Source organism: Scomber scombrus, chromosome 5 (assembly GCF_963691925.1).
Source record: "Scomber scombrus chromosome 5, fScoSco1.1, whole genome shotgun sequence".
NCBI classification, from domain to species: domain Eukaryota; kingdom Metazoa; phylum Chordata; class Actinopteri; order Scombriformes; family Scombridae; genus Scomber; species Scomber scombrus.
The window spans coordinates 32,838,011-32,859,240 of NC_084974.1; the positions used below are offsets into that span (position 1 = coordinate 32,838,011).

At 41.1% G+C, this 21,230-nt stretch overlaps 2 protein-coding genes and 3 non-coding genes across 7 annotated transcripts in view; all 5 read left to right on the forward strand.

Annotated features, from left to right (window-relative positions):
• Nucleotides 1–15,369, forward strand: part of atg16l1 (ATG16 autophagy related 16-like 1 (S. cerevisiae)) — a 19,814-nt gene extending 4,445 nt beyond the window's left edge. Inside the window, exons 4-21 of one of the 3 annotated variants that reach the window (XM_062418545.1) lie at nt 1,742–1,847; nt 2,254–2,327; nt 2,595–2,664; nt 4,162–4,343; nt 4,433–4,498; nt 4,570–4,656; nt 5,965–6,024; nt 6,181–6,225; nt 8,543–8,642; nt 10,054–10,159; nt 10,754–10,824; nt 10,997–11,068; nt 12,164–12,284; nt 12,847–12,952; nt 13,130–13,279; nt 13,368–13,415; nt 13,763–13,864; nt 14,639–15,369. In XM_062418545.1, the coding sequence (XP_062274529.1) occupies nt 1,742–1,847; nt 2,254–2,327; nt 2,595–2,664; nt 4,162–4,343; nt 4,433–4,498; nt 4,570–4,656; nt 5,965–6,024; nt 6,181–6,225; nt 8,543–8,642; nt 10,054–10,159; nt 10,754–10,824; nt 10,997–11,068; nt 12,164–12,284; nt 12,847–12,952; nt 13,130–13,279; nt 13,368–13,415; nt 13,763–13,864; nt 14,639–14,732 (1,660 nt within the window). In that variant the 3' untranslated portion in view covers nt 14,733–15,369. Of the gene's footprint in view, nt 1–1,741; nt 1,848–2,253; nt 2,328–2,594; nt 2,665–4,161; nt 4,344–4,432; nt 4,499–4,569; nt 4,657–5,964; nt 6,025–6,180; nt 6,226–8,539; nt 8,643–10,053; nt 10,160–10,753; nt 10,825–10,996; nt 11,069–12,163; nt 12,285–12,846; nt 12,953–13,129; nt 13,280–13,367; nt 13,416–13,762; nt 13,865–14,638 lie in introns of all 3 variants that reach the window. The other 2 variants (XM_062418546.1, XM_062418547.1) reach the window with 2 other exon arrangements.
• On the forward strand, nt 3,184–3,467 carry LOC133981185 (small Cajal body-specific RNA 6). The gene has a single exon (XR_009925251.1). It is a non-coding gene; the product is annotated as a small Cajal body-specific RNA 6 (non-coding RNA).
• LOC133981184 (small Cajal body-specific RNA 6) lies at nt 9,669–9,952 on the forward strand. Its single transcript, XR_009925250.1, has one exon. It is a non-coding gene; the product is annotated as a small Cajal body-specific RNA 6 (non-coding RNA).
• Nucleotides 11,720–12,003, forward strand: LOC133981186 (small Cajal body-specific RNA 6). Its single transcript, XR_009925252.1, has one exon. It is a non-coding gene; the product is annotated as a small Cajal body-specific RNA 6 (non-coding RNA).
• A 1,849-nt stretch (nt 15,370–17,218) lies between the features above and the next one.
• Nucleotides 17,219–19,390, forward strand: LOC133980002 (E3 ubiquitin/ISG15 ligase TRIM25-like). The gene has a single exon (XM_062418560.1). The coding sequence runs from the start codon at nt 17,219–17,221 to the stop codon at nt 18,869–18,871; it is 1,653 nt and encodes a 550-aa protein (XP_062274544.1). The 3' UTR covers nt 18,872–19,390.
• Nucleotides 19,391–21,230: the final 1,840 nt, after the last annotated feature.

Sequence of the window (21,230 nt, forward strand, 5' to 3'; positions counted from 1 at the left end):
TCTTAGCGTGTTCCTTTAGCCTGACTCTTAGCGTGTTCCTTTAGCCCGACTCTTAGCGTGTTCCTTTAACCTGACTCTGACTCTTAGCGTGTTCCTTTAGCCCGACTCTTAGCGTGTTCCTTTAGCCCGACTCTTAGCGTGTTCCTTTAACCTGACTCTTAGCGTGTTCCTTTAACCCGACTCTTAGCGTGTTCCTTTAACCCGACTCTTAGCGTGTTCCTTTAACCCGACTCTTAGCGTGTTCCTTTAGCATGACTCTTAGCGTGTTCCTTTAGCCTGACTCTAACTCTTAGCGTGTTCCTTTAGCGTGACTCTTAGCGTGTTCCTTTAACCCGACTCTTAGCGTGTTCCTTTAGCGTGACTCTTAGCGTGTTCCTTTAACCCGACTCTTAGCGTGTTCCTTTAGCGTGACTCTTAGCGTGTTCCTTTAACCCGACTCTTAGCGTGTTCCTTTAACCCGACTCTTAGCGTGTTCCTTTAGCGTGACTCTTAGCGTGTTCCTTTAGCGCGACTCTTAGCGTGTTCCTTTAGCGCGACTCTTAGCGTGTTCCTTTAACCTGACTCTTAGCGTGTTCCTTTAACCCGACTCTTAGCGTGTTCCTTTAACCCGACTCTTAGCGTGTTCCTTTAACCTGACTCTTAGCGTGTTCCTTTAACCCGACTCTTAGCGTGTTCCTTTAACCCGACTCTTAGCGTGTTCCTTTAGCGTGACTCTTAGCGTGTTCCTTTAGCGTGACTCTTAGCGTGTTCCTTTAGCGTGACTCTTAGCGTGTTCCTTTAGCGTGACTCTTAGCGTGTTCCTTTAGCCTGACTCTTAGCGTGTTCCTTTAGCCCGACTCTTAGCGTGTTCCTTTAACCTGACTCTGATTCTTAGCGTGTTCCTTTAGCCCGACTCTTAGCGTGTTCCTTTAGCCCGACTCTTAGCGTGTTCCTTTAGCCCGACTCTTAGCGTGTTCCTTTAACCTGACTCTTAGTGTGTTCATTTAACCCGACTCTTAGCGTGTTCCTTTAGCGTGACTCTTAGCGTGTTCCTTTAGCGTGACTCTTAGCGTGTTCCTTTAGCCTGACTCTTAGCGTGTTCCTTTAGCGTGACTCTTAGCGTGTTCCTTTAACCCGACTCTTAGCGTGTTCCTTTAGCGTGTTCCTTTAGCGTGACTCTTAGCGTGTTCCTTTAGCGTGACTCTTAGCGTGTTCCTTTAGCGTGACTCTTAGCGTGTTCCTTTAGCGTGACTCTTAGCGTGTTCCTTTAGCGTGACTCTTAGCGTGTTCCTTTAGCGTGACTCTTAGCGTGTTCCTTTAGCGTGACTCTTAGCGTGTTCCTTTAACCCGACTCTTAGCGTGTTCCTTTAACCCGACTCTTAGCGTGTTCCTTTAGCCTGACTCTTAGCGTGTTCCTTTAACCTGACTCTGACTCTTAGCGTGTTCCTTTAGCCCGACTCTTAGCGTGTTCCTTTAGCCCGACTCTTAGCGTGTTCCTTTAGCCTGACTCTTAGCGTGTTCCTTTAACCTGACTCTTAGCGTGTTCCTTTAACCTGACTCTTAGCGTGTTCCTTTAACCCGACTCTTAGCGTGTTCCTTTAGCGTGACTCTTAGCGTGTTCCTTTAACCCAACTCTTAGCGTGTTCCTTTAACCCGACTCTTGGCGTGTTCCTTTAACCCGACTCTTAGCGTGTTCCTTTAGCCTGACTCTTAGCGTGTTCCTTTAGCCTGACTCTTGGCGTGTTGTGGTCTTGTGTTGCAGTTCGGGGGCAGACTCTGGTCGCAGTGACGCTCTGCAGCAGGAAATGTCTCAGATGAGAATCAAACATCAAGAAGAACTGACAGAGCTGCACAAGAAGAGAGGAGAGGTCAGACACACACACACACACACACACACACATACACACACACACACACCACATAATTACACACACACAGGTACATACACATACATATACATATACACACACACACACATATATATATATATATACATACATATACACACGTATATACACACATAAACACACACACACCACACACACACTGGTCTCTGTGGTTTAAACTGGTTTCTCTTCCTCTCTCTGACTATTATTGGCTGTTGCCATGGTAACGTGTGTGTGTTACATCAGAGGAGGTTTCTTCACTGAGTTTCCTGTAAGGAGTTTAGGAACTGGATCATTACTGTTTGAGTGGAGGTTGTTATTAGTGTGAAATAATAAAATGTTTTAATATTTAAGATGTGTGTGTGATTGTGTGTTTTTCTCCCTGCAGCTCGCTCAGAACGTCATCGAACTGAAAAATCAGATTCAAGAAAAAGACAAAGAGATCCAGAGCAACGAGGCCACGTGAGTCCACAGTGTATGTGTGTGTGTTTAGTGTGTGTGTGTGTGTTTTTCTTGTGTGTGTGTTTAATGTCTGTGTATGTTTGTGTTTTTTTAGTGTGTGTGTGTTTTTCTTGTGTGTGTGTTTAATGTCTGTGTATGTTTGTGTTTTTTTAGTGTGTGTGTGTATTTAGAGTGTTTGTGTGTGTGTATTTAGAGTGTGTGTTTTTAAAGTGTTTACCTGCAGCAGCTGTTCAATAATAACAACATAAACCTTGTTGTGTGTTTTAGGATGTTGGATTATCAGCAGCAGATCTCTAAGCTGGAGGGAGACTGTCGGGAGCTCCGGAGCTTCCTGCAGGTAAGAAACACAAAGACAATAAATAAATAAATAAATAAATAAATAAAGCGGTTTCTGTAGGCTGAAGCTTATAACCCTGAACCATGAGTTAGCGCTGAGCAATTAATCAAAAATAATGGAAACCGACATTTAGAAACTCTAATGTTGGTGTTCACTGTTGCCATGACAGCAAAGGTTGCATATCTTTAATGATCATTTGAACCCAAACATGATCTTTTCATAGTTCTGATCAAGTAAACCTTAAAACATCATTATTTCCCTCCCTAAAGATCCTCATGTGTGAGGGCAGCAGTGTAAAATACAGAACTAAAGAAACTGAAAATACATAATTGTTCATCAAGGGAGGAGATAATCGTTCATTAATCGTAATCCAGGTTAAAAGTTCAATTAATGGTGATTTATATTTTTGCCATAATGGCCCAGCCCAACAGGATTAAATATCACAGTAACATGTTGCAGCCATCAATCAGCAACTATTCACATAATCAATAAACATCCACAGACGTGATGTAGGTTGAAGGTCAATGATGAGCAGTAAAAGGTCTGATTACCCAGAATCCTCTCCTCCGCTCCCTCTGGCTCCCAGCAGCCCTGCTCTCAGCTCCCAGCATGCTCTAGCAGTGCAGCGCTGGTCCCAGCAGCTGCTGACACACAGGATGTGACATCACAGCTCTGAGTCTGTACTCAGATCCTATTGGCTCAGTGTGATGCTGAGTGACATCCGACAGAACCAATCAGAAAGGAGCATCGGGGGGGAAGCAGGAGGAGAGGGGGGGCTGATCTCAAGTTTTCAAGCTGAGACCTTCTGATCAGTTATTGATTAGTGAAGATATTGAGTTTTAATTTTTGAATTTATGTTCATGTTGCTGTGGAAAGGGTTTTTACATTTCTTCTGTCTTAAAACCATAGACTGTATATAAGAAATGGACGTAACATCCGTGACGTCACCCATTGGTTTGTGGACTGCTGCTCGGAGGCCAATAGTATCGGATCTGAGCAGCGTCATCTTGAAAATTTCTGGTGCATGCTGGGAAAAATAAAACCAGGGATTCTACTTATATGGGCATCAGGAGGAGCATGAGGCGCCCTCCTGAACCTGTGAACCCATCAACCTGTCAATCACCACGTAGCCACGCCCTAATGCATACCCTGCTTTATCGTCACATATAAAATCAGGGAGGCCAAAATGTCCCAAATGAACATCATACTGCATTGAAGAAGGCTTTAAACTAGCGATTGAGACCATAAACACATTTTGAAAACGTTTACTGAGGTTAGAAATCAAGTGAGAAGTTGGTGAATTCTCCATTGACTTGTATAGAGACGGAAGTCCTTTTGACACCAAAACGGTCGCCCCCTGGTGGCCTTTTGATAGAATGCAGTTTTTAGTTACTTCCTCGTTGGCCTCATTTCAGAGGACCGGAACTCCCCGCCTGGTTAAAACACATTAAATGAATGTAGTCAGTGTAATATGATGCTGTTCCTGGCTGCGTTTAGGATCTGGAGAGAGCCAATCAGACGCTGAAGGACGAGTACGACGCGCTGCAGATCACCTTCAGCGCTCTGGAGGAGAAGCTGAGGAAAACCACGGAGGACAACCAGGAGCTGGTTTCCCGCTGGATGGCCGAGAAAGCTCAGGAGGCGAACCGCCTCAACGCCGAGAACGAGAAGGACAGCAGGTGAGACGGACCCCCCCCCCCCCCACCCCACACACACAGGTTCCAGTTCGCCGTGCGTTCGATTCCTCTGACCCTCTCTGATGTTTCAGACGCAGACAAGCCAAACTGCAGAAGGAGCTGGCCGACGCCGCCAAAGAGCCGCTGCCCCTCGACCCGTCAGTACCCAAAACTCTCACTTTTACTGTGCTGATGTCACACAGAGGTGCTGACCCGCTTCTCTCCTCAGGGACGACGACATCGAGGTGCTGGCAGAGGATTCTGGGAAAGGAGGCGGAGAGACGTCGCCGAACCGACCGCTGAGCCGGACGTCCAGGTAAGACGCACCTGTGACTCACCTGACTAGTGCTGGGCAATAAATGGATATTTTATATATATTGTCTTAGATTTTGAATATCATGATATGGAATAGGTGTCTTTTCTGACTTTTAAAGGCTGCATTACAGTAAAAATGTGATATTCGGATCTTAACAGACTGTTCTATTATCTACCTTTAACCACTTAGTCATTAAATCCACATTACTGATGATTATTTATCAAAAATCTCACAGTGAAAATATTTTGTGAAAGCACCGATAGTCATCTCTACAATATTGTAAAAATATCGATATAGAGGTATTTGATAAAAAAAATATTGTGATAATTGATACTGCTCAGCTCTAGGTCAAAAACGGCATCACAGTCCAGGTACACTCATATATATATATATATATATATACGGGTCAATGACTCGGTGTAACCATCTTATTATATTCCGAAAAACAGATGTGAGCTAAAATGTGGAATAAATATAAAATCCACTTAAGTTTTACACCATTTGTCAAAACTTGCTTAGAAAAAATGTTGTTTTTAGGAAATATCCTGCTCAATATTAACACAATGCTTTATAATTAAAATGTAGAAATACTCCTGATGTCTTAAATAAAGTAATTATTTGTATAAGTCTACTTAAATACACTTTAGGTGGTAAAATATTTAGTGTTTATCATCATTTAATGATTTATTTAAAGCACTTTAATCACTGTTCATGGGGAGCTGCACATCTTTAACGTGACCTCATTGTAATGAATTAATCTCTCATTAATCAGGACTGAGACCTCGGCTGGTGTTTAAAGACTGTGTAAAGTGAATTCAGACATTTTCTTCTAAACACATTAAATAGGTCATAAATGTATTTTTTTTAAATGTGTAAAAAGCATTTCAACCATTTAGATTTGAATTGTGGAGCTAGGCTTAGCATAAACCCGCCCTGCTGCTGTAGAGGTATAAATACATTCTGCGCACACTACTACTACAGTGTACAGTTAGCCAGTTAGCCGCTGAGTTAGCAGCAGAAAGCTCTCAGACATAGCGTCCATGTTTCGGGTAGAGGTGGTGACTTTGATTGACAGGTGACACTTGGTAGGGGGCGGGGCTTCAGCGTTTGGGAGCAGAGACAGAGGCAGACTTTTACACAACTTTGAAGCCTAATTTCATATATTTGGCGATTTTTTTTTTTAATCACTCAAATTTGGCAGGGTGGTTAACAACACACTTTTCTGTGGTATGTCAAACTCAGAACACATATTTATTCTTACTTTACACAGACTTTAAGGTGTTTAACAGTCTGTTTCCATGGTTACAGTAAGAAGGTGTCTCAGGTGCCACCTGGAGGTCTGCTGGACTCCATCTCCAACATATTTGGGTACGTAGCTGTAAGATCCGTCCCGTGTGTCCACCTTCCTGTCCAGGTCTGTCCTGGTCTCTGGGGGTCTGGGACTGTCCTGGTCTCTGGGGGTCTGAGACTGTCCATGTTGTGATTGACACTCTGTGTCTCTACTGTCTGTCTGTGTGTCTGCAGCGTGTCTGAGTGTGTTCAGCCTGGACTCGTCCCTCCACACTCCAGGTGAAAGATCACGTGTGTTCAGCTGTTCACGCTGCCAGCAGCTAGTCCAGTTAGTCTAGAACCTCGTTAAGTTAGAGCCTCGTTAGAACCATAGACTGTATATAAAATGGACGTAACATCCGTGACGTCACCCATTGGTTTGTGGACTGCTGCTCGTTGGTGAATTCTCCATTGACTTGAATAGAGACGGAAGTCCTTTTGACACCAAAACGGTCGCCCCCTGGTGGCCTTTTGATAGAATGCAGTTTTAAGTTACTTCCGCGTTGGCCTCATTTCAGAGGACCGGAACTCCCCGCCTGGGAGAGACACAGGAAGTTATTCAGCTTTCAGAGGACTGAACGAGGCAGTTTCCAGTTTATACATCTGTGGATTAAACAGCTTAAATATGAAAGTAGCTGAACTGTGTTAGCTTATCTTAAAACTGGTCAAATTATTGATAACTTTGGGTCAGAGTTACCGACTGATACGACGACTTCTTTATAAACTTCACTCAGTATTTAGTCAGGAGTGTTTTCGTGTCATTTCCACTCAGATATTATCGAGTTTATCAGTTCTGAATGTATTCTTTTTAAACAGGAGTAATATTTAAATAAAGAAACAAATGATCAGAGTATCAATAAAAATCCTGAGAGTTAATTTAAAGGCCGCCCAGGTGTTTGAACCCTTCAGTAAGCAGCTGTGATTGGCTGACGTCGATCGGTCTGCCGGCAGCGTGAACACACAATGACGTTTGTAGTGAATATTTATTGATGATAATCCCAATACTAAATCAATAATCTGATGATGAGGCATGATGTTGTTGCTCCTGTGTGTTTTTAAAACTTCAGACAGTTTTTTTATCTGTGTTCGAGATGAACAACAGGACAGTTTGAGTTGATAACATGTGTAGAGCTGCACTGAATAGTTTTGTCTCTTTGGTTTGGCTCAACAAGACGAATATTTTAGACAAAGTGATCAATCACTAATCAATCAGGACATTAATCAATAACAGGGAATAGTTTGTTTGCAGCTCTAAACATGTTCCCAGTATATGGAGAGCAGACGGGTATCAGTGTCAGCAGAAAATTAAATTAAACTGTTAAAATATGAATTAATTCGTCATAATTTAAAAAGTGCTTTAGCCTTAAATAATCAATATTATATTAATAATCAATATGTGATTTATATTTATATATGTTATAATATTATTTTCCCCTTTTTAGGCTCTTTATTAATTAATAGTTTGACACAAGTTAAACATTATTATTATTATTATTATTAGAGCTTAATGTCCACCTCTAATCTGCAGCTCCCAATGCAGACAAAATATTTAAAATGTAAAATAATAATAAATAAATTCCCAAAATTGAACAAAAGAAACATTTTAAAGTATCTTCTGACACTGACATCAGTTGCTATAGAAACCAACTTTAAACCTGGTTTACTAGAAGATGTTTGTTTGGTGAATTTACACTAAAATAGTTGAAGCACCAAAATAAATAAATAACATGAAGCCAGTTTATTGACATAAAAGTAAAAGATAATTTATTTAAAACAGGGATTTTTTTATATTTTTTTGTTCTTGTCAAATCTAATCAATGAACTGATCGACTAACAGTTAATGTGCGTTTGTGTATTAAAGCTGCTCCTCTGTGTGAGGCGGACGCTACTGAGCATGTGCAGTAACACTTCCTGTCTGCCACAGATCAATAATATTAAAACACTCTCACACTGTTCGTCGAGCTGCAACAAATAATCAATTAACTGATCAATTAACAGACCGGATATTAGATCAGAGCTGAAGCTAGAAATTATTATTTTTCAGATTTATTGATTAGTTGTTTGACCCATAAAATATCAGAAATCAGTTTTTATTGTCATTAAAACAAAGTATTTATGTTTAAGAGACTAGAATCAATGACAATTAATTATAATGATAATAATATAGTTATAATAAAATATAATGTATAACATAATAAAAAAAATGTCATGTTAATTATAATATATTAATGTTAATATCAATCAACAGATTAATTGATGATGAAAGTAGTTGCCAGTAGATAGTAATTGATCAATAAGTCATTACAGCTGTAATTTTGATAATGAATCATAAAGTGGAGAATAATAATGAATGTTTATACTATATCAGCAGATTATTGATTATGAACATTTTTGCAGCATTAAATGTTTTAAATCTAAATTTTAATGTTAAAATGTTGTCACACTCAAACCTCCGTACATTAGTTCGTGTTTGTATAGAAGTTGTTTTGTCTAATTAATTTAAATGTAGAGTATAAACCGTGTCCAGCTGTTCTCACTCTGCTCGTCTCCTCAGCAGGCGTCGAACTGCCAACTCCTTCTCGTCACCGGAGGCCACCGAGGCTCCGTCGGGTTGCTGCGCCGACGTCCGAGTCCCGTGCACGGCGCTGCACGTGTTCGTAAGTATCAGCTGGTCATCGAGTAGCTGCACGCGATGATTATGGTTATTAAAACGCTGATCAAACCTGCAGAGTCACAGATCAATAAAATGGATTATTTAAAAAGAAAACTCAAATCAAAGTGAAGATTTCTCAGTTTAACAGACAGTAGAGTATAGACTGTATATAAAATGGACGTAACATCCGTGACATCACCCATTGGTTTGTGGACTGCTGCTCGGAGGCCAATAGTATCGGATCTGAGCAGAGCCATCTTGAAAATTACCGGTGCATGCTGGGAAAAATAAAAACATGGATTCTACTTATATGGGCATCAGGAGGAGCATGAGGCGCCCTCCTGAACCTGTGAACCAATCAACCTGTCAATCACCACGTAGCCACGCCCTAATGCATACCCTGCTTTATCGTCACATATAAAATCAGGGAGGCCAAAATGTCCCAAATGAACATCATACTGCATTGAAGAAGGCTTTAAACTAGCGATTGAGACCATAAACACATTTTGAAAACGTTTACTGAGGTTAGAAATCAAGTGAGAAGTTGGTGAATTCTCCATTGACTTGTATAGAGACGGAAGTCCTTTTGACACCAAAACGGTCGCCCCCTGGTGGCCTTTTGATAGAATGCAGTTTTAAGTTACTTCCGCGTTGGCCTCATTTCAGAGGACCGGAACTCCCCGCCTGGCATCGAGTCAATCAGCAGGTCAGAGGTTAAGTGATAAGCTGCTGATAACTCGGGAGGAAAATCACAAGTTTCTTCACAATGCAGTATTATATTGATTAGATTGTTGCTGATATCACAAAATCTGCCACCATATGATTTGGATTCAGGAAGCGACCCATATGAGATTTAACCCTTTACACACTGTTCATATTCTGACTCATAATCTGTCTGTGCACCAATTCACATTCATAAATGTTTGATTAACATTATTCACAATCATTATTTTATGGTCCATCTATTCTCTATTTTTTATACATTAAAGCAGGATTAAAACGAGATGAGCAAATTGTTATTAAGGTCAAAGGTCAATGATGAGCAGTAAAAGGTCTGATTACCCAGAATCCTCTCCTCCGCTCCCTCTGGCTCCCAGCAGCCCTGCTCTTAGCTCCCAGCATGCTCTAGCAGTGCAGCGCTGGTCCCAGCAGCTGCTGACACACAGGATGTGACATCACAGCTCTGAGTCTGTACTCAGATCCTATTGGCTCAGTGTGATGCTGAGTGACATCCGACAGAACCAATCAGAAAGGAGCATCGGGGGGGAAGCAGGAGGAGGGGGGGGGCTGATCTCAAGTTTTCAAGCTGAGACCGAAATTTAAAAAACATGTTTGAGACAATTTCAGTTTGAGCTCAGAGTTAAATGTGTGTGTTTCTCTGTGTGTGTGTGTCCTTTGTGTGTGTGTGTTTGCAGGACGCTCACGACGGCGAGGTGAACGCGGTGAGGTTCAGCCCCGGCTCCCGTCTCCTAGCAACAGGAGGGATGGACCGGCGCGTGAAGCTGTGGGACGTCGTCTCAGGTTGGACACTTTAAAGGAGTTCAAAGTTTACGATTACTGCGTTGACCTTTAACCTCCAACTGCTGCGTTGACCCTTAACCTCCGACTGCTGCGTTGACCTTTAACCTGCTGCGTTGACCTTTAACCTGCTGCGTTGACCCTTAACCTGCTGCGTTGAACCTTAACCTCCGATAACTGAGTTGACCCTTAACCTGCTGCGTTGACCCTTAACCTCCACCTGCTGCGTTGACCCTTAACCTCCACCTGCTGCGTTGACCCTTAACCTCCACCTGCTGCGTTGACCCTTAACCTCCACCTGCTGCGTTGACCCTTAACCTGCTGCGTTGACCCTTAACCTGCTGCGTTGACCCTTAACCTCCACCTGTGTTGACCCTTAACCTCCGACTGTTGCGTTGACCCTTAACCTGCTGCGTTGACCCTTAACCTCTGACTATTGCGTTGACCCTTAACCTCCGACTGTTGCGTTGACCCTTAACCTCCTGCGTTGACTTTTAACCTCCGATAACTGCGTTGACCTTTAACCCTTCGACTGCTGTGTTGAACTTTAACCTCCGACTGCTGCATTGACCTTTAACCTCTGACTGTTGTGTTCAGGTCGCTGTGAGCCTAAAGGAGCTCTGACCGGCAGCAACGCAGGAATCACCAGCATCGAGTTTGACAGCGCAGTGAGTCTCACTTCCTGTTTGATGTGTATTGTGTGTCTGTTTGTGTAGTTGTGTGTTTGATGTGTATTTGATGTGTATTTTGTGTCTGTGTGTTGTGTATTTTGTGTAGTTGATGTGTATTTGATGTGTAGTGTGTGTAGTTGATGTTTATTTTGTGTGTCTGTGTTTTCAGGGCTCGTATTTGCTCGCCGCCTCCAACGACTTCGCCAGTCGGATTTGGACCGTAGACGACTACAGACTGAGGGTGAGTCAGCTGTTTCTGTTTCCATGGAGATTAACCCCTCATTACTTCCTGCATTTACGAATCGAGCTGCCACTGTTATTATATTTTATTATATTCTGAAACTATTTTCTTTTGCTCATAAAGGTCGAGAGACAATTAAATTTATTTTTTTGGCCCAAAACCACAAAAAATGAATGTTACACTTTACACAGAAGAGGAAGAAGGAAACAAGCAAATATTAAAATGTTTGCTTTAAAAAATGACTTCATATAATTTACAGATCAAAATTGTTGTTTATTGTTTTTATATGTAAAATAAAACATTTGTTATTGTTTGTTTTTCATGGAAGTTAAATGGTTTCTGGAGTATCTCATTAAGGAAACAAGGAAGGCTTAAAAAATGACTTAATATAATTTACAGATAAAAATTGTTGGCAATTTTTTTTTCAACTTTATTTTATTGTTTTTAAATGTAAAATATGTTATTACCTAATTTAAAAAGCAACTATTCATAATTTTTGCAAAATTATTATATAATATCATGTTCCTTTTTTATGTTCTGTTGAATGTCGACTTACTGATTATTATTTATATTATAAATTAATTATCTGATAGTAGTATTTAACATGTAAATCAGTTGAGTGTTAGCGTGGCTGCAGCTCTGCCCCCTGCTGGTCAGTGATGTTACGTAAAAGGTCTGAAGCTCAGATACTTTGCCCCTTCAGCCGCCATTTTGGCTCCCAGCAGCCCTGCTCTCAGCTCCCAGCATGCTCTAGCAGTGCAGCGCTGGTCCCAGCAGCTGCTGACACACAGGATGTGACATCACAGCTCTGAGTCTGTACTCAGATCCTATTGGCTCAGTGTGATGCTGAGTGACATCCGACAGAACCAATCAGAAAGGAGCGTCAGGCTGAGGGGGCGGGGCCTGAACGGTGATCTCACCCTTCTACTGAGACCACAGCAGCTGTAGTTCGGATTCAAACGATATTTTCACGTTATCGTTGAGTTTTTATTTGTTAGTTAAAACATTTCGTTTCGTTCTTGTTAACGAATATTTTTCTTCATTTTTCGATGCTGATGTTAAAGCTGACGTTAAGTGTACGTGGTTTATTTTCAGCACACTCTGACGGGTCACAGCGGGAAGGTTCTGGCAGCTCGCTTCCTATTGGACAACGCTCGAATCGCCTCCGGAAGCTACGACCGAACACTTAAACTGTGGGACCTCCGCAGCAAAGTCTGTACGTGATTGGCTGTTTTTTGTCAGACAGTGTTACCATAGCAACCTGGTTCGATCATAGTTTTTTTTGTTTTTTTAATCATTTAATGTCAGCTGCCATCAAGAGGTTACGACTTTATTACCAGATTATTTTTAATATTACGACTTCATTACGACTATTCTCTAAATATTACAACTTTATTACGACTTTATAAATATTACGACTTTATTCTCTAAACATCACGATTTTATTACGACATAACAAAATATTACAACTTTAATCTCTAAATATTACGACTTCATTACGACTATCCTCTAAATATTACGACTATTCACTAAATATTACGACTTCACTAAATATTACAACTTTATTACGACTATTACGACTTTATTCTCTAAACATTACGATTTTATTACGACTTCACAAAATATTACGACTTTAATCTCTAAATATTACGACTTTATAAATATTACGACTTTATTCTCTTAATAATACGACTTAATTACGACTTGGCTAATGTTTGTCAGACTGATGTTACCATAGCAACCTGGTCCGATCACCTCTGTCCGTCTCACCTGTGCAGGTATCAAGACGGTGTTTGCAGGTTCGAGCTGTAACGACATTGTGTGCACGGAGCAGTGCATCATGAGCGGACACTTCGATAAGAAGGTTCGATTCTGGGACAGCAGGTGAGCTTCCTGTTTACACCTCAGGATTTTCAGTTTAAAGGTTTAAAAAAAAAAAAAAAAAGATTCGACTCGGACAGAAAAGTTTTTTTTTTTTTTTAGAGACAGAAGTTCAAATGACGAGTATTTAATATATTATATATTTACCTGTGTGTGTGTATATATTTACGTGTGTATCAGGGCGGAGACTATAGTCCAGGAGTTGGAGCTGCTGGGAAGGGTCACGTCTCTGGACCTGAACCACGACCGCACAGAGCTGCTCACCTGCACCAGAGACGACCTGGTGAAGATCATCGACCTGAGAGCCAACGCTGTCAGACAGACCTTCAGGTACAGCAACACCTGTGTGTGTGTGTGTGTGTGTCTCTGTGTCTCTGTGTGGTTGTTGTCTTAATCTCTGCTGTGTTTGTGTGTTCAGTGCTCAGGGCTTCAAGTGTGGAGCCGACTGGACCAGAGTCACATTCAGGTGAGTTCAACACAACAACTGAAGTACTTTTACTCCGAAACGCTTCTTTTTTCTCTAAAATAATTTAATTATCAAAGATGTTGGTGATTAATTTAATATTTGACGACTAATCAGTGAATCAATCATTGCAGCTTCACTAATGAGCTCATTCAGAGTTTGCTGGGGTTTTTTTATCGCTGTCAATAAAACTCACCACTTCCTGCACATATTTCACATTAAAAGTCTTTACATGTCGTAAAGGCTGTATGTTCTTCATTTTAGACTTTTACTTTGAAACCTCTGCAGGATTGGTGGATAAAAGCGGTGAAGTAGAAGCTCAGTGAATGTTTGTGTCTGTTTGTTTTCAGTCCTGACGGCAGCTACATCGCCGGAGGATCAGCTGACGGCGCTTTGTACATCTGGAACGTTCTGACGGGAAAGGTCGACAAAACTCTGGACAAAAGCCACAAGTAAGAATCCGACTGATCCCAGACGCTCAGTAACACACAAGATTATTTTCCACGACAGTTAAGAGTCAAAACCATAGACTGTATGTATATAAAATGGACGTAACATCCGTGACGTCACCCATTGGTTTGTGGACTGCTGCTCGGAGGCCAATAATATCGGATCTGAGCAGCGCCATCTTGAAAATGTCAGGTGCATGCTGGGAAAAATAAAAACAGGGATTCTACTTATATGGGCATCAGGAGGAGCATGAGGCGCCCTCCTGAACCTGTGAACCAATCAACCTGTCAATCACGACGTAGCCACGCCCTAATGCATACCCTGCTTTATCGTCACATATAAAATCAGGGAGGCCAAAATGTCCCAAATGAACATCATACTGTATTGAAGAAGGCTTTAAACTAGCGATTGAGACCATAAACACATTTTGAAAACGTTTACTGAGGTTAGAAATCAAGTGAGAAGTTGGTGAATTCTCCATTGACTTGTATAGAGACGGAAGTCCTTTTGACACCAATACGGTCGCCCCCTGGTGGCCTTTTGATAGAATGCAGTTTTAAGTTACTTCTGCGTTGACCTCATTTCAGAGGACCGGAACTCCCCGCCTGAAATATATACATAATAAATTATGAATACATACCTATATCCACATATCAGTACATAAAGAATACTTTTCTTCATCCCTGTAAAAATATAAGAATTCAACATTTCATTGACAATCAGCTGATCAGTTTAATTGATGAATATTTTGAGTGTAACTGTTCGTCTGTCTGCAGCTCTGCCATCAACTCAGTGTCCTGGTCGCCGTCGGGAACGTTCGTCGCCAGCGTGGAAAAAGGCAGTAAAGCCATCCTGTGGTCTGACATGTGATTGGACGAGCCGTAGGACTGTCGGCCAATCAGACGCCGGACGTTGTTTTTGTTTTGTTTTTATTTGGAGCTCGGACTCAGCGCGGCGAAGTCGGACTGAAGCTGGTTGTTCTACGTCGTGATGAAATGTTTGTCTGAGACGAAGATCCAGATGTTTGTCTGTGTGTGAAGGGAGGAGGGGGGTGATGGGGGGGGGGGGGCTTTTAATGATCCAGAAAATTAAGACATTTAAACTTCTGAGAGGATAAAAAGACATTTCTCTGGAAGAAGAAGAAGAAGAAGTGAGACGGACGAAGCTTCACACGACTCGACTGTTTGTGTAAATGTGTCGATTAAAGAATAAAATCAGCTGATCCGTGTTTATTTAACTGTGAGGCAGCGGCTGTGTTCACACTCCCGATCCTCTCCTTCCTGTCGGTGAAACTTTAACCATGCAGCACTTTAGGAGAACCGAAGCCTGACGTGCACTTGCAGCGGAGAGATGGAAATAAAAACATGGTGGTTCTTTTTTTGTTTGGGTTTTTGTTTTTTTTGTTTTTTGTTGTCAGAGTTTATGAAGAATATAAATAATTGTGAGCAGTGATTGAATGTTGTGTTCAGGATTACAGGAAAATAAACACACTAACACACACCTGAAATATCTGCTGCACAATCTCCTCAATTACTTATACAAAGATGTTTTAAAGGTGCAGTTTATTTATGACTTCCTTATTTCTATAAATGTTGTCTCACATAATAATTCATAAACACGTATTAATATGAAATGAATTCCTTATCATTTTTTTCCTACAGACTACTTATCACATATTAAATATATCCATGTATTAAATAGTTAGCTTTATCTTCTAGAATATATATTATTAATACAATAAATTCATAAATAGGTACATAATTAATTAATGAATATACATAAATACATGTATTTATCGTCCAATATAAAATCAGGGAGGTCAAAATGTCCCAAATGAACATCAAACTGCATTGAAGAAGGCTTTAAACTAGCGATTGAGACCATAAACACATCTTGAAAACGTTTACTGAGGTTAGAAATCAAGTGAGAGGTTGGTGAATTCTCCATTGACTTGTATAGAGACGGAAGTCCTATTGACACCAAAACGGTCGCCCCCTGGTGGCCTTTTGATAGAATGCAGTTTTAAGTTACTTCCGCGTTGGCCTCATTTCAGAGGACCAGAACTCCCCGCCTGGGTAGAACGGACTTATCAGAAAAGGAATATAGTTTTCAGTGTGTTTTAATTAGTGTTTAATCACCTGCAACTAGAATCAACCTTTATATATACGTAGGTGAGTTTCTACAGAAGCCCAGAACGGACAAACCAAACACTGGCCTTTCTCTTTGTTTTGTTATGTGTGTGTGTTTCTTAGCGACCGTAAGGGTGAGGGAAGTGTGTAGATGTTCAATCTCACCACTAGATGGCAGTAAATCATACACGCTGCACCTTTCAGATGTTTAAAAACTGTTTTGATTTGAAGAATAATTTGTGTGATATCATAAATCCTGCAGGAACAGAAATGATCCTCCAGAGCTGAATAATAATGAAATAACAAAGAACATTTTTTTTTAAAACAGCAAAACAAATATAATAAAAATGAATATTTTAATCAAAACCCAGAGGTCTTAGGTTTTAGTTTTTGCACTTTTGAACAACAAAATCAAAAATAAAACAAAACATCGGATTAAACACGAAATAAACTTTTTTTTCCCAAAGACATTTAACTGAACACTGTGGATGATATCAGAGCATTAAACTGACTGAGAAACAAACAGCAAATACTTTGATAAACTTTATATTTACTGTAGTACAGTTTGAGGTACTTGTACTTTACTGTAGTACAGTTTGAGGTACTTGTACTTTACTGTAGTATTTCCATGTGATGCTACTTTCTACATCTCAGAGGGAAATATTGTACTTTCTACTCCACTACATTTATTTGACAGCTTTAGTTACTTTTCAGATGAAGATTTGACACAATGGATAATATAACAAGCTTTATAAATACAACACATTGTTAATAATCTAATGATGTCATATATAATAATATATCATTCAGAGGGACCAAACCACTACTTTTACTGTAATACTGCATACTACATCGCTCATAATACTGCAGTACTTTTACTGTAGGAGGATTTTTCATTCAGTACTTTTACTTGTAATGGAGTATTTATACATAGCAGTAAAGTAAAATGTTGAGCAGCTTCTAACTGAGACTTTACTGTAAATGAGGAAACACAGTTTGAATCCACAGTGCGGCTCCTCGTCCTGATAACCGTCCCTGTTCTTTAAACACAACAAGCTCCACTCTGGGATCAGAGTTCATTGTTCCCTCCCCTCAGGTCTACAGGTTGTAGATGGGTGTAACCAACATGTGATGCAGCACAGAGCTGTCAGGCTGCATTTCTGCAGAAACACGGAAGTTTAGTAACAGGAAGTGAAGCTCAGACAGTCGTTGCCTCTGAGAGCTGAAATGGCGCAGAAAGATCAGCTGGACCGAGAATCCTTCTCTTGTGTGATCTGTCTGGACCTACTGAAGGATCCGGTGACTATTCCCTGTGGACACAACTACTGTATGAGCTGTATTAAAGGATTCTGGGATGGAGAGTATCAGAGGAAGCTCTACAGCTGCCCTCAGTGCAGAGAGGCCTTCACACCGAGGCCTGTCCTGAAGAAAAACACCATGTTAGCAGCTTTAGTGGAGCAGCTGAAGAAGACTGGACTCCAAGCTGCTCCTGCTGATCACTGCTATGCTGGACCTGAAGATGTGGCCTGTGATGTCTGCACTGGGAGGAAGCTGAAAGCCTTCAAGTCATGTCTGCAGTGTCTGGCCTCTTACTGTGAGAATCACCTCCAGTCTCACTATGAATCACCTACATTTAAAAAACACAAGCTGGTGGAGCCCTCCAAGAAGCTCCAGGGGAACATCTGCTCTCGTCATGATGAGGTGATGAAGATGTTCTGCCGTACTGATCAGCAGAGTATCTGTTATCTCTGCTCTGTGGATGAACATCAAGGCCACGACACAGTCCCAGCTGCAGCAGAAAGGACTGAGAGGCAGAGAAAGCTCGAGGTGAGTCGACTAAACATCCAGCAGAGAATCCAGGACAGAGAGCAAGATGTGAAGTTGCTTCAACAGGAGGGGGAGGCTATCAGTCGCTCTGCTGATAAAGCAGTGGAGGACAGTGAGAAGATCTTCACTCAGCTGATCCGTCTCCTCCAGAAAAGAAGCTCTGATGTGAAGCAGCAGATCAGATCCCAGCAGGAAACTGAAGTGAGTCGAGTCAAAGAGCTTCAGGAGAAGCTGCAGCAGGAGATCACTGAGCTGAAGAGGAAAGACGCTGAACTGAAGCAGCTCTCACACACAGAGGATCACAACCAGTTTCTACACAACTACCCCTCAGTGTCACAACTCAGTGAACCTACAGACTCATCCTGCATCAATATCCGTCCTCTGAGATACTTTGAGGATGTGACAGCAGCTGTGTCAGAGCTCAGAGATAAACTACAGGACATCCTGAGGGACAAATGGACAAACATCTCACTGACAGTGACTGAAGTGGTTTTACTGTCAGAACCAGAACCCAAGACCAGAGCTGATTTCTTAAAATATTCACGTGAAATCACTCTGGATCCAAACACAGCAAACACACGGCTGTTATTATCTGAGGGAAACAGAAAAGTAGAATATACGGAACAACAACAGTCTTATTCTAGTCACACAGACAGATTCACTGATGAGTATCAGGTCCTGAGTAGAGAGAGTCTGACTGGACGTTGTTACTGGGAGGTGGAGAGGAGAGGAGCAGTTAGTGTAGCAGTCGCATACAAGAATATCAGCAGAGCAGGAGATGAATCTTCATTTGGACGTAATGACAAATCTTGGTCTTTATGGTGTTACACTAACAGTTATGGATTTTACTTTAACAACATCTTAACTCTCGTCTCAGGTCCTTATTCCTCCAGAGTCGGAGTGTACCTGGATCACAGAGCAGGTATTCTGTCCTTCTACAGCGTCTCTGAAACCATGACTCTCCTCCACAGAGTCCAGACCACATTCACTCAGCCTCTCTATGCTGGATTTTATGTTTATGGATCCACAGCTGAGTTGTGTAAAGTGAAATAGACAGAAGTTATTTCAGACTTCATGTGTCAGATGTTGTAATTCTTCATGTTTTTGTCTCCATGTTTCTGAGCTGCTCAGAGATCAGCTGACATGCTAATAGTGATATTCAACACTTTGTTTACTTTATGTTTCATTGATATGTTCAGTTTCTTTAAATGTGACTTTTTCCTGTGTGTTTTTATCCATGGAGGCTCTCACTGCTCATCACCATGTTTTTAACTTCTCTTTGTTCTAAATGTTAGTTTCATGTTTGTATTGATGTATTTGTGTCTGTTGTTTCTTAAACAGAGAAAACAGCAGAACTTCCTTCATCACAGATATTTTGTTCTCATCACTTTGTAAATTCATAAAGAAATGTTCAATCAAACTGTAATGATCATGATAATAATCATTAATGATGTTCTTGTACATAGCTGACATTCTGGGTTAAACTAACTGACTGTGTGGATGAAGTCAATCTGAACATGAAATCATTGATCACACTTTACTGATTGGATGTGTGAACAATCTGAAGCTTCAATAATCAATAAACAGGATTTTTATCAACAGTGATCAAAGTGTTTTCTTCTCATTCGAAGCTTGTTGAGAAAATGTGAAATTAATAATAATAATAATAATTATGTGCTTTAACTGTAGCAGAAGGAAAAAATCTAATATTTAAAGCAGCCTCATCATGTCAGACCTGAAACACATCATGAAGCTGCTGTACTGCGTTCGAGGTCGGTGTGATCTGACTGAGGCCTGCTGTGTGTGAATGATGATGATTCATGTGCCGAGCTCACTGCTTCCTTTCTCCTGAGACACAGAGGAGGAGGAGAGAGAGGAGGAGGGAGGAGAGAGGAGGAATAGGAAGGAGGAGGGAGGAGGAGAGAGGAGAGAGGGCCGCATCCCAATCCGTTGCTCTGCTGCCTCAGAGAGAGATCAGAGCAGCAGCTGGTTTGTCAGAGCTGGAAGAAATACTCTGATCCTTTACTGCAGTGAAAGTACCAACACAGTGATGTTAAAGTACTCCATTACAAGTAAAAGGACTGCAGTATTATTATTATTAGTAGTAGTATTATTGAAATGAAATAAAGCTTGTTATATTATCCATTGTGTCAAATCTTCATCTTAAAAGTAACTAAAGCTGTCAAATATATGTAGTGGAGTAGAAAGTACAATATTTCCCTCTGAGATGTAGAAAGTAGCATCACATGGAAATACTACAGTAAAGTACAAGTACCTCTAACTGTACTACAGTAAAGTACAAGTACCTCAAACTGTACTGTAGTAAAGTACAAGTACCTCAAACTGTACTGCAGTAAAGTACAAGTACCTCAAACTGTACTACAGTAAAGCATAAGTACCTCAGACTGTACTACAGTAAAGTACAAGTACCTCAAACTGTACTGCAGTAAAGTACAAGAACCTCAAACTGTACTACAGTAAAGTACAAGTACCTCTAACTGTACTGCATTGAAGTACAAGTACCTCAAACTGTACTACAGTAAAGTACAAGTACCTCAAACTGTACTACAGTAAAGTACAAGTACCTCTAACTGTACTGCATTAAAGTACAAGTACCCCAGACTGTAGTACAGTAAAGTACAAGTACCTCAAACTGTACTACAGTAAAGTACAAGTACCCCAGACTGTACTAGACTACTGTAGTAAATGTATTTAGAAACATTTTTATAAAGCAGTATAGAGTAGTATAAAGTATATTTAGCAGTATAAAGCTCAGTATTAGTATCTCCAGTGAAGGGTTGTGTGGAGGAAGCTGCTGCTCTGAACGGGACGCGGCCACCGGGCTGCAGTCAGCTGACAGTCCGACATCTTGCCTCCGACCGGAGGAGACGAGTCTCCGGTTTTCACGGTCAAATGTCGTGATGGAGTAACGGCAGGGCCCGGCGGTTCTCTCAGCGGTCCTTTCTCTCTTTCTTTCTCTCTTTCTGTGTGTGAACGGTAAGAACACAGAGCTCATTGACCTCCAGCGGGTGTCTGTGTGTCCGTGTGTCCGTGTTTGGGCTCTGCTGCAGCGGGGAGCTAAGAGCCAGCCGCCGGCACCAGACCTCCTTTAAAAATCTGCTATTTTAATGTTGCATCGTTTGTCAGCATCAGCACAGCCTGCTATGGTCGGTATTTAATATCTCTTATGAATCAATCGGAGCCAGTGTTTCATTCGGCATTGATAAAAAGCATATATCTTTAATAAAAACTGAATTTTAAAGCCAAATAACGTAATGTTTTATGGAGATTTGGCGATATCTGCAGCTGCATCGGGACGTACGTGACTGGGCGGTAACGAGACAATAGGCGAACTGATTCGATGCAAACGGTGAAAAATTGAAATATTATCCATATAAATGATGCATGTTTG

What these genes read in the sequence shown, in the direction of transcription:
- LOC133980002 (XM_062418560.1), top strand. Translation starts at nt 17,219, where the DNA reads ATGGCGCAGAAAGATCAGCTGGACCGAGAATCCTTCTCTTGTGTGATC.